At 45.5% G+C, this 12,748-nt stretch overlaps 1 protein-coding gene across 1 annotated transcript in view; it reads left to right on the forward strand.

The window, feature by feature from the left end:
* LOC135525058 (lysine-specific demethylase 4B-like) overlaps positions 1-12,748 on the forward strand; it is an 82,075-nt gene that overhangs the window by 28,734 nt on the left and 40,593 nt on the right. The window contains 1 exon segment of the mRNA XM_064952822.1: positions 5,561-5,698. Within this exon segment, the coding sequence (XP_064808894.1) occupies positions 5,561-5,698 (138 nt within the window).

Consider the following 12,748-nt stretch of genomic DNA (forward strand, 5'->3'; position numbering starts at 1 on the left):
TACTGTCTGTGGGGGCTGACCTAGCCAGTCCTCGGTTCTGACTGTCTGCCTGGTGGCTGACCTGTATATACAGATAGATGGCCAAGATGTTCTGACTGTCTGCCTGGTGGTTCATAAATGACTGTCTGCCTGGTGGCTGACCAGACTGTCTGCCTGGTGGCTGACCTGTCTATACTGATAGATAGAACTGACTGTCTGCCTGGTGGCTGAATACTGATAGATAGACCACGGTTCTGACTGTCTGCCTGGTGGCTGACCTGGATAGGACCTAGCACGGTTCTGACTGTCTGCCTGGTGGCTGATCATAGATAGACCAGGTTCTGAGTCTGCCTGGCTGGCATGGTCCTGCACGGTTCTGACTGTCTGCCTGGTGGTGACCTGTCTATACTGATAGATAGAATTACGGTTCTGACTGTCTGCCTTGGCTGACCTTCTATACTGATAGATAGACCACGGTTCTGACTGTCTGCCTGGTGGCTGACTATACTGATAGATAGAAGTACTCCAGATATAATAGATAGACTGACCTGACTGTCTGCCTGGTGGCTGACCTGTCTATACTGATAGATAGACATACGGTTCTGACTGTCTGCCTGGTGGCTGACCTGTCTATATAAATAGACTGGACGGCTGACTGTCTGCCTGGTGGCTGACCTGTCTATACTGATAGATAGACCTAGTGCACGGTTCTGACTGTCTGCCTGGTGGCTGACCTGTCTATACTGATAGATAGACCTAGTGCACGGTTCTGACTGTCTGCCTGGTGGCTGACCTGTCTATACTGATAGATAGACCTAGTGCACGGTTCTGACTGTCTGCCTGGTGGCTGACCTGTCTATACTGATAGATAGACCTAGTGGTTCTGACTGTCTGCCTGTGGCTGACCTGTCTATACTGATAGATAGACCTAGTGCACGGTTCTGACTGTCTGCCTGGTGGCTGACCTGTCTATACTGATAGATAGACCTAGTGCACGGTTCTGACTGTCTGCCTGGTGGCTGACCTGTCTATACTGATAGATAGACCTAGTGCACGGTTCTGACTGTCGGTTCTGACTGTCTGCCTGGTGGCCTGGTGGCTGACCTGTCTATACTGATAGATAGACCTAGTGCACGGTTCTGACTGTCTGCCTGGTGGCTGACCTGTCTATACTGATAGATAGACCTAGTGTACGGTTCTGACTGTCTGCCTGGTGGCTGACCTGTCTATACTGATACCTGATAGACCTAGTGCACGGTTCTGACTGTCTGCCTGGTGGCTGACCTGTCTATACTTATAGATAGACCTAGTGTACGGTTCTGACTGTCTGCCTGGTGGCTGACCTGTCTATACTGATAGATAGACCTAGTGCACGGTTCTGACTGTCTGCCTGGTGGCTGACCTGTCTATACTGATAGATAGACCTCCCATGGAAAAAATATCACTATTTTCTAATGTCACAGCCCTATCCTCCATCCTAAGGTTGTGATGGGGAGAAAATCGCTTCATGTCTAAATTGTTTAACATGTAGCCTATATGGTAAATCATGGCTGCCATTGGTTACAATCTGCCACAATGGCAATGTGCCAACTATACTGTATGAGGGCATAGTCTGGTCCAAATAGGTCTATCTTAATGTGCATGTGGAAATAAACGGACTAATATTTGACTAAAATGACTGCGACTTAAAAATACACAAAAATTGTCCCAGGTTTTAGTCGACTGCTAATAACTAAAACTAAGGATGAAATGACTAAAATGTGACTTGAGACTAAACGATATTTTAGTCATAAATACTCTAAAATGGATGCCAAAATGAACACTGCAGCACCCTACTCTGAGACGCTTGACACATGCAGCCCTCGGGCTCTGAAGTTTTCATAGCAACACTGTTCCATGAGGGATTATATATATGGAAATAAAGGAAGTAACAGCATCCATTTAATTGATGTCATACATGCACATTTAACCAATAAACAGACCTCTAACACTTCTCATTTTAACCATCTATGTTTGACGGATATTTCCGGTAATGCAATTCAACTCATTTGTCATCACATTACCACTTAAGCCTGTTAACAGCTCTCAGAAAGGAGCCACTTCACCACCAACGGCAGTTTTAGTAATAACCCTTCTGAATGGAACCCTTTGCTGAAGCACAATTGAAGTACTTCAACCTGTGAAAGGATTTGGGTGCTTCCTAAATGGAACACTATCCCCTATAAAGTGCACTACTTTTGACCAGGGCTCATAGGGGACACACACTTGTGACTCGAGCACCGACCGCTGATAGAAATGAACGGGGTGAATGAAAGCCTGCCTTCGCTGACTGAAGTGGAGGCTAATGGCACTTTTAGATGATGGAGTCTGGATCAGTAGACATGCTGAAGTTGTTGTGGGTGTGGCTGCTCTCCAACCAACCTCTGGGACTGATGACAGCATGACGGGGGAGGAGTGAATGGAGGGAAGGATGATGACGTGAACACTCCAAAAGTGTGCATAAACATGCAGGCCTGCACACGTACAGACACGCAGCACACTCGGGCAGGCACGCAGCACACTCGGGCAGACACGCAGCACACTCGGGCAGACACGCAGCACACTCGGGCAGACACGCAGCACACTGGGGCAGACACGCAGCACACTGGGGCAGACACGCAGCACACTGGGGCAGACACGCAGCACACTGGGGCAGACACGCAGCACACTCGGGCAGACACGCAGCGCACTGGGGCAGACACGCAGCGCACTGGGGCAGACACGCAGCGCACTGGGGCAGACACGCAGCACACTGGGGCAGGCACGCAGCACACTGGGGCAGGCACGCAGCACACTGGGGCAGACACGCAGCACACTGGGGCAGACACGCAGCACACTGGGGCAGACACGCAGCACACTGGGGCAGACACGCAGCACACTGGGGCAGACACGCAGCACACTGGGGCAGACACGCAGCACACTGGGGCAGACACGCAGCACACTGGGGCAGACACGCAGCACACTGGGGCAGACACGCAGCACACTCGGGCAGACACGTAGCACACTCGGGCAGACACGCACACGGACACACAGCACACAGTATTGCAAGGTTGATAATGAGATTAATGGCGTCTTTACTTAAAGATCATAGCTTCACTTCACAGTAAGTTATGATTGGGATTAGTTAAGTTATGATTGAGTCTTAGTTACATTACCATTTCCGTGATAGAAAATTAATCATCATCTACATTTTTTTCTGTGTGTAATAATTGTGGGAGATAGAAACTGTCATGGTGCGAAATAAATTGAAGATTTCAAACAATAAATAATGTGTAAGTCTCTCTAATACGGGCATACAAAGTTCTCCTCTGTCTGCTGAGTTGTCGTGTTTCTCTTTTTCCTTTTTTGTCATGTTCCTTCAGGGTGTCGTTATCTGATGCACACCGAGAGCTTCTCCCTTGATTTGAGTGTAAAAAATAACACAGGCTTTATTGCAGCTATGAGATCAGCAAAAACAGGCTTTGATATCTACTCTGTCTTACCACCTCTCTTCTTCTGTCGTGCTGTCTGCCTGTCTCCCACCGCTCCACTTCCTTTAGTCTCCCGTCTCTCCACTTCCTTTAGCATCCTGTCTCTACTTCCTTTAGCCTCCCGTCTCTCCACTTCCTTTAGCCTCCCGTCGCACCACTTCCTTTAGCATCCCGTCTCTCCACTTCCTTTAGCCTCCCGTCTCTCCACTTCCTTTAGCCTCCCGTCGCACCACTTCCTTTAGCCTCCCGTCGCTCCACTTCCTTTAGCCTCCCGTCGCTCCACTTCCTTTAGCCTCCCGTCGCTCCACTTCCTTTAGCCTCCCGTCTCTCCACTTCCTTTAGCCTCCCGTCGCTCCACTTCCTTTAGCCTCCCGTCGCTCCACTTCCTTTAGCCTCCCGTCGCTCCACTTCCTTTAGCCTCCCGTCGCTCCACTTCCTTTCGTCTCCCGTCGCTCCACTTCCTTTCGTCTCCCGTCGCTCCACTTCCTTTAGCCTCCCGTCGCTCCACTTCCTTTAGCATCCCGTCTCTCCACTTCCTTTAGCCTCCCGTCGCACCACTTCCTTTAGCCTCCCGTCGCTCCACTTCCTTTAGCCTCCCGTCGCTCCACTTCCTTTAGCCTCCCGTCGCTCCACTTCCTTTAGCCTCCCGTCGCTCCACTTCCTTTAGCCTCCCGTCGCTCCACTTCCTTTAGCCTCCCGTCGCTCCACTTCCTTTAGCCTCCCGTCGCTCCACTTCCTTTCGTCTCCCGTCGCTCCACTTCCTTTAGCCTCCCGTCGCTCCACTTCCTTTAGCATCCCTTCGCTCCACTTCCTTTCGTCTCCCGTCGCTCAACATCCTTTAGTCTTGAGTTTATGTGCCTCACTCCTCTCTATCATGAGAAGTACTCCTAACTAGTTCATATTTAAAGCTAAATGAATCTGTGTTCCTCATTTTATTTAATAATTTTTACTTAACTAGTTAAGAACAAATTCTTATTTTCAATGACAGCCTAGGACCAGTGGGTTACCTGCCTTGTTCAGGGGCAGAAGGACAGATTTGTACCTTGTCAGCTCGCGGATTGGATCTAGCAACCTTTCGGTTACTGGCCCAACGATCTAACCACTAGGCTACCTGTGACTTGATGAAGAGGTCTTCAGATCAAGGGCCCAAAACGTACAGCATATTTGAAGTTCAGCTGTAGAAATCTAGTGACTTAATAATTCTGTCAGGGATTGCCAATGAACCTCGCGTAATAGTAGTAGACATTTTAATGTTGAGGCAGCCACAGAAAACTAGGAGTGTCAAAATAAAAAACGCCAAATAATTTGTCAGGCTTCATTTCCAAGAGATGCAGACAATTCCGGTGAACTGTCTTCACCCTCCCGAGCTCTCAGTAAATGATGGCCCTAGTTCTGCCTTGGAACGAAACGCAATCAAATGAAAATCTTAATTTGCACGGACTGGCTAATTTCTTGTGCCATGCTTGCTGGCTTGTCTAATTACGCATGTATCACCGGGACTGGTTCTCTAGGAGAAGTAGCCACCAGGCAGCTCAAGTGAGGGAAAACTGGATGGGAGGGAGGAAGGGTGAGTTAAAAAAAAGCAAATCACCCTTCCCATCAGTGCTTAATGATTGTGGATATTAAGAGAAAGCATCTGTTTTTGTTCCCATGGCTGGGTTTCAGGGGTTGCGAAGACCCTGTTTTTGCCAAATCCTTCCATCTGAGGCAGAGTTTCATTGCCTTAAATGTAAATTACTTCATCGTTTTGCTCATCTCTGCCCATCAAAAGCCGGTTTAATAACAAAAATGTTTGCTTATAGATACATTTTATGAGGTTTGCATACTGCTTGTACTGCACTGGTTCTGTTGATTAATGCTCAGTCAGTTAGTGTACATTTTAATGTTGTTTGACTTAACTTTTTATGCAACTGTTTACTGTATTCAGGGTCAGTCATCCAAACCCGAAGCAACATTTTTAGATCTTGATCAGTGTGCAAGTAACATGTAGATATGACTGCATCCTGTTGATTTGATACTCTGTCACAACATCACAGAGGGGCATTTAACCTTTGAACTCTTGCTATCTCCAGATCACTCAGGAAGAAGGCGAGTTTATGGTCACCTTTCCTTATGGCTATCACGCCGGTTTCAACCACGGCTTCAACTGCGCCGAGTCCACCAACTTTGCCACCCTGCGTTGGATTGACTACGGCAAGATGGCAACACAGGTGGGTCAATGCACAATAAACCATATGGAAACCCCAGTGCCCCCTACCAATACACAGCACTATAGCGAAGATTAAACCTAGAGGTGTGTGGTCATCTACCACAAATGCTACCCATATCCTCTTACACAACCATGCAATTCATTCTTTGAATACCAGTTCCACAGTCTAGTGCTTACACAAACTGTTTTAGGCCTGGAGCAAGAGGTCGTTGGGGTGCAGTGTTTGTGTGTTAACCTGTGTCTTTCTAAGCTGTCTCACATCGCCTGTTTCTCCCTCTCATCTGTGTTCCACTTCATTTTCCTTTCATGTCTTTATCTCCTCTCCCGGAGGGCAAACTGATGTGAATAGTTTTTGGACCAGGCCTTTCACCTGTAAGGGGGACACAAAAAAACCACACACACAGACAGACACACAGACAGACACACAGACACACACACCCTGTCTCTGCTTGGCTGCATGTCAGATTCATGAGGTTGTGAGTTCAGCGGGCTGCTCTCGGGGCCCCTGGAAGCCCCCCACAGTCTTTGATGCATGTAAAGGAAAGCGTCACCCAAAAACTATTTAGTCCATTGTTGACATAATCCCAAAAATGTTTTGCTTGTTAGCAATCAAGTTTTCAAGGTATGGAACTTTCAAAATACAGAAATACTGCTGGTATGATGGTGTTTTTCGTTTAACGTTGCAAAATAAATGTACACGTTATTCATTCGTTGCACCCACAATGCTCGCGCACGCCAACGAGCGTCTGCGTTGCCAAGCGCTAAAATAGAAGTCAGTTCTATTTGTGACGCTGAACACAGTGCATGTCCTGCCTCTCCCATCTCCTCATTGGTTTATTGAAGCAGATACCCATGTGCCATCTCCTCATTGGTTATACCCACGTGGGTGATTGAAAGATGAACAGAGGTCGGTCGGTTGTGGTAATACACCTTATAATGAAAGTTAGATGCCAATCAGCATATAAAGCCCAAAGAGGGAAAAGGCCTGGAAGGAGGAGAGATGACTAGAATTGATTCGGTTGATAGTTTTATGTGTGGATTAATTGGTGGAGTAGAGGACCTTGTGCATTTCAGGTAAAATAACAACTCAATAGGACAAATTAGCTAGCAACTGCAAGCAAGCTAGCTAAATTGCCATAAATGTTTAATGCTTTTCAACCTGTGAAATACTTTCAAGTATTTTTACTTAAGTTGTTTTTTTGAGTATCTGTACCTTACAATTTATATTTTTGACACCTTTTACTTCACTACATTCCTAAAGAAAATGGTACTTTTTACTCCATGCATTTTACCTGACACCCAAAATACTTACACTTTGAATGCTTAGCAGAACAGAAAAATGGTCTAAATCCCACACTTATCAAGAGAACATCCCTGGTCATCGCTACTGCTTCTGATCTGACGGACTCACTAAATACAGTGGCAAGAAAAAGTATGTGAACCCTTTGGAATTACCTGTATTTCTGCATAAATTGGTTATAAAATTTGATCTCATCTTCATCTAAGTCACAACAATAGACAAACACAATTATACGTTTTCATGTCTTTATTGAACACACTGTGTAAACCGTCACAGTGCAGGGTGAGAAAAGTATATGAACCCTTGGATTTAATAACTGGTTGACCCTCCTTTGGCAGCAATAACCTCAACCAAACATTTTCTGTAGTTGAGGATCAGACCTGCAGGAGGAATTTTGGACCATTCCTCTTTACAAAACTGTTTCAGTTCAGCAATATTCTTAGGATGTCTGGTATGAACCACTCTCCAAGTCATGCCACAGCATTTTAAATCGGGTTGAGGTCGGGACTCGGACTGGGCCACTCCAGAAGGCGTATTCTCTTTTGTTGAAACCATTCTATTGTTGATTTATTTCTGTGTTTTGGGTCGTTGTCCTGTTGCATCACCCAACTTCTGTTGAGCTTCAATTGGCGGACAGATAGCCTAACATTCTCCTGAAAAATGTCTTGATAAACTTGGGAATTGATCTTCCCCGTCGATAATGGCAAGCTGTCCAGGCCCTGAGGCAGCTAAGCCGCTCCAAACCCTGATGCTCCCTCCACCAGACTTTACAGTTGGGATGAGGTTTTGATGTTGGTGTGCTGTGCCTTTTTTTCTCCACACATAGTGTTGTGTGTTCATTCCACAATTCCAACTCCACTTTAGTTTCATCTGTCCACATAATATTTAGCCAGTAGCGCTGTGGAACATCCAGATGCTCTTTTGTGAACTTCAGATGTGCAGCAATGTTTTTTTTGGACAGCAGTGGCTTCATCCGTGGTGTCCTCCCATGTTGGCATGCTCCAGAGATTTCTGTAATTCTTTAGCTGACACTAGGTTCTTCTTAACCTCATTAAGAATTCTGCTCCGTGCTCTTGCAGTCATCTTTGCAGGATGGCCACTCATAGGTAGAGTAGCAACAGTGCTGAACTTCCTCCATTTAATTTGTCTTACTGTGGACTGATGTACATCAAGGCTTTTACAGATACTTTTATAACCCTTTCCAGCTTTATGCAAGTCAACAATTCTTAATCCTAGGTCTTCTAAGATCTCTTTTGTTCGAGGCATGGTTCACATCAGGCAATGCTTCTTGGGAATAGCAAACTCAAATTTTGTGAGTTTTTTTAAAGGGCAGGACAGCTCTAACCAACATCTCCAATCTCATCTCAATGATTGTACTCCAGGTTAGCTGACTCCTGACTCCAATTAGCTTTTGGAGAAGTCATTAGCCTAGGGGTTCACGTACTTTTTCCAACCTACACTGTGAATGTTTAAATTATGTAATCAATATAGACAAGAAAAATATAATAATTTGTGTGTTATTAGTTTAAGCAGACTGTGTTGGTCTGTTGTTGTGACTTAGATGAAGATCAGATCTAATTTTATGACCAATATTTTTCTGCAGAAATCCAGATAATTCCAAAGGGTTCATAATTGTTTTTCTTGCCACTGTACATGCTTCCTTTGTAAAGGATGTCAAAGTGTCAGAGAGTGCCCCTGGCTATCTGTAAAGAAGAAGTAGTAATAGTAGTATCAGTAGTAGTACAGTGCTGCTCTAGTAGTATCAGTAGTAGTACAATGCTGCTGTATTAGTATCAGTAGTAGTACAGTCCTGCTCTAGCAGTATCAGTAGTAGTACAGTGCTGCTCTAGTAGTATCAGTAGTAGTACAGTGCTGCTCTAGTAGTATCAGTAGTAGTACAATGCTGCTCTAGTAGTATCAGTAGTAGTACAATGCTGCTTTATTAGTATCAGTAGTAGTACAATGCTGCTCTAGTAGTATCAGTAGTAGTACAGTGCTGCTCTAGTAGTATCATTAGTAGTACAATGCTGCTCTAGTAGTATCAGTAGTAGTACAATGCTGCTCTAGTAGTATCAGTAGTAGTACAGTGCTGCTCTAGTAGTATCAGTAGTAGTACAATGCTGCTCTAGTAGTATCAGTAGTAGTACAATGCTGCTCTAGCAGTATCAGTAGTAGTACAATGCTTCTCTAGTAGTATCAGTAGTAGTACAGTGCTGCTCTAGTTGTATCAGTAGTAGTACAATGCTGCTGTATTATTTATTTATTTATTTATTTTCACCTTTATTTAACCAGGTAGGCTAGTTGAGAACAAGTTCTCATTTGCAACTGCGACCTGGCCAAGATAAAGCATAGCAGTGTGAACAGACAACACAGAGTTACACATTGAGTAAACAATAAACAAGTCTATAACACAGTAGAAAAAAAGGGTCTATATACATTGTGTGCAAAAGGCATGAGGAGGTAGGCAAATAATTACAATTTTGCAGATTAACACTGGAGTGATAAATTATCAGATGGTCATGTACAGGTAGAGAGATTGGTGTGCAAAATAGCAGAAAAGTATATAAATATAAACAGTATGGGGATGAGGTAGGTAAAATTGGGTGGGCTATATACCGTTAGACTATGCACAGCTGCAGCGATTGGTTAGCTGCTCAGATAGCAGATATTTGAAGTTGGTGAGGGAGAGAAGTTTTCAACTTCAGCGATTTTTGCAATTCGTTCCAGTCACAGGCAGCAGAGAACTGGAACGAAAGGCGGCCAAATGAGGTGTTGGCTTTAGGGATGATCAGTGAGATACACCTGCTGGAGCGCGTGCTACGGGTGGGTGTTGCCATCGTGACCAGTGAACTGAGATAAGGCGGAGCTTTACCTAGCATGGACTTGTAGATGACCTGGAACCAGTGGGTCTGGCGACGAATATGTAGCGAGGGCCAGCTGACTAGAGCATACAGGTCGCAGTGGTGGGTGGTATAAGGTGCTTTAGTGACAAAACGGATGGCACTGTGATAGACTGCATCCAGTTTGCTGAGTAGAGTGTTGGAAGCTATTTTGTAGATGACGTCGCCGAAGTCGAGGATCGGTAGGATAGTCAGTTTTACTAGGGTAAGTTTGGCGGCGTGAGTGAAGGAGGCTTTGTTGCGGAATAGAAAGCCGACTCTAGATTTGATTTTCGATTGGAGATGTTTGATATGAGTCTGGAAGGAGAGTTTACAGTCTTGCCAGACACCTAGGTACTTATAGATGTCCACATATTCTAGGTCGGAACCATCCAGTGTGGTGATACTAGTCAGGTGTGCGAGTGCAGGCAGCGAATGGTTGAAAAGCAATCATTTGGTTTTACTAGCGTTTAAGAGCAGTTGGAGGCCACGGAAGGAGTGTTATATGGCATTGAAGCTCGTTTGGAGGTTAGATAGCACAGTGTCCAAGGACGGGCCGGAAGTATATAGAATGGTGTCGTCTGCGTAGAGGTGGATCAGGGAATCGCCCGCAGCAAGAGCAACATCATTGATATATACAGACAAAACAGTCGGCCCGAGAATTGAACCCTGTGGCACCCCCATAGAGACTGCCAGAGGACCGGACAGCATGCCCTCCAATTTGACACACTGAACTCTGTCTGCAAAGTAGTTGGTGAACCAGGCAAGGCAGTCATCAGAAAAACCGAGGCTACTGAGTCTGCCGATAAGAATATGGTGATTGACAGTCAAAAGCCTTGGCAAGGTCGATGAAGACAGCTGCACAGTACTGTCTTTTATCGATGGCCGTTATGATATCGTTTAGTACCTTGAGCATTGCTGAAGTGCACCCGTGACCGGCTCGGAAACCAGATTGCACAGCGGAGAAGGTACGGTGTGATTCGAGATGGTCAGTGATCTGTTTGTTGACTTGGCTTTCGAAGACCTTAGATGGGCAAGGCAGAATGGATATAGGTCTGTAACAGTTTGGGTCCAGGGTGTCTCCCCCTTTGAAGAGGGGGATGACTGCGGCAGCTTTCCAATCCTTGGGGATCTTAGACGATATGAAAGAGAGGTTGAACAGGCTGGTAATAGGGGTTGCGACAATGGCGGCGGATAGTTTCAGAAATAGAGGGTCCAGATTGTCAAGCCCAGCTGATTTGTACGGGTCCAGGTTTTGCAGCTCTTTCAGAACATTTGCTATCTGGATTTGGGTAAAGGAGAACCTGGAGAGGCTTGGGGGGGGGGAGCTGTTGACCAAGGTTGGAGTAGCTAGGCGGAAGGCATGGCCAGCCGTTGAGAAATGCTTGTTGAAGTTTTCGATAATCATGGATTTATCGGGGGGGACCGTGTTACCTAGCCTCAGTGCAGCGGGCAGCTGGGAGAAGGTGCTCTTGTTCACCATGGCCTTCACAGTGTCCCAGAACCTTTTGGAGTTGAAGCTACAGGATGCACATTTCTGCCTGAAGAAGCCGGCCTTAGCTTTCCTGACTGACTGCGTGTATTGGTTCCTGATTTCCCTGAACAGTTGCATATCGCGGGGACTATTCGATGCTATTGCAGTCCGCCACAGGATGTTTTTGTGCTGGTCGAGGGCAGTCAGGTCTGGAGTGAACCAAGGGCTGTATCTGTTCTTAGTTCTGCATTTTTTTGAACAGAGCATGCTTATCTAAAATGGTAAGGAAGTTACTTTTAAAGAATAACCAGGCATCCTCAACTGACGGGATGAGGTCAATGTCCTTCCAGGATACCCGGGCCAGGTCGATTAGAAAGGCCTGCTCACAGAAGTGTTTTAGGGAGCGTTTGACAGTGATGAGGGGAGGTCGTTTGACTGCGGCTCCGTAGCGGATACAGGCAATGAGGCAGTGATCGCTGAGATCCTGGTTGAAGACGGCGGAGGTGTATTTGGAGGGCCAGTAGTAGTACAATGCTGCTGTAGTAGTACAATGCTGCTGTATTAGTATCAGTAGTAGTACAATGCTGCTCTAGTAGTATCAGTAGTAGTACAGTGCTGTTGTATTAGTATCAGTAGTAGTACAATGCTGCTGTATTAGTATCAGTAGTAGTACAATGCTGCTCTAGTAGTATCAGTAGTAGTACAGTGCTGCTCTAGTAGTATCAGTAGTAGTACAATGCTGCTGTAGTAGTATCAGTAGTAAGTACAATGCTGCTGTAGTAGTATCAGTAGTAGTACAATGCTGCTGTATTAGTATCAGTAGTAGTACAATGCTGCTGTATTAGTATCAGTAGTAAGTACAATGCTGCTGTAGTAGTATCAGTAGTAGTACAATGCTGCTGTAGTAGTATCAGTAGTAGTACACTGTAGTAGTAGTAGTACACTGTAGTAGTATCAGTAGTAGTACAATTCTATGAAGTGTAATGTGCCTAACTGCTTTTCATCATATCTGAACATTGTTCCTCTCTTACCTCCCTGACTAGCACACAGGGATATGTCATCTAGATAGGTAATTGTTTCTCAACTCCACTCCTTGAGTGAACACATTTTTATCGTAGCCTTGGACAAGCACATCTGATTCAACTTGTCAACTTATTATCAAGCCCTTGATGAGTTGAATTGTATATGTTTGTCCGGGGCTACAACAAAAATGTGTGTTATTGGAGATACTGGAAGGCCGGAGTTGAGAAACACTGATCTAGGCTGTACTTCAGGTGAGGAAGTACATTACAGTTCACAGTTCAGTATGGGCCAAAACATTGGGTGTTGTGAGAGAATTTATCACACTGAATAGAAGATTCCATTCCATCTGGCTGTTGGTGACTCAGAACTGGACAC

Source organism: Oncorhynchus masou, chromosome 31 (assembly GCF_036934945.1).
Source record: "Oncorhynchus masou masou isolate Uvic2021 chromosome 31, UVic_Omas_1.1, whole genome shotgun sequence".
Taxonomy (NCBI): domain Eukaryota; kingdom Metazoa; phylum Chordata; class Actinopteri; order Salmoniformes; family Salmonidae; genus Oncorhynchus; species Oncorhynchus masou.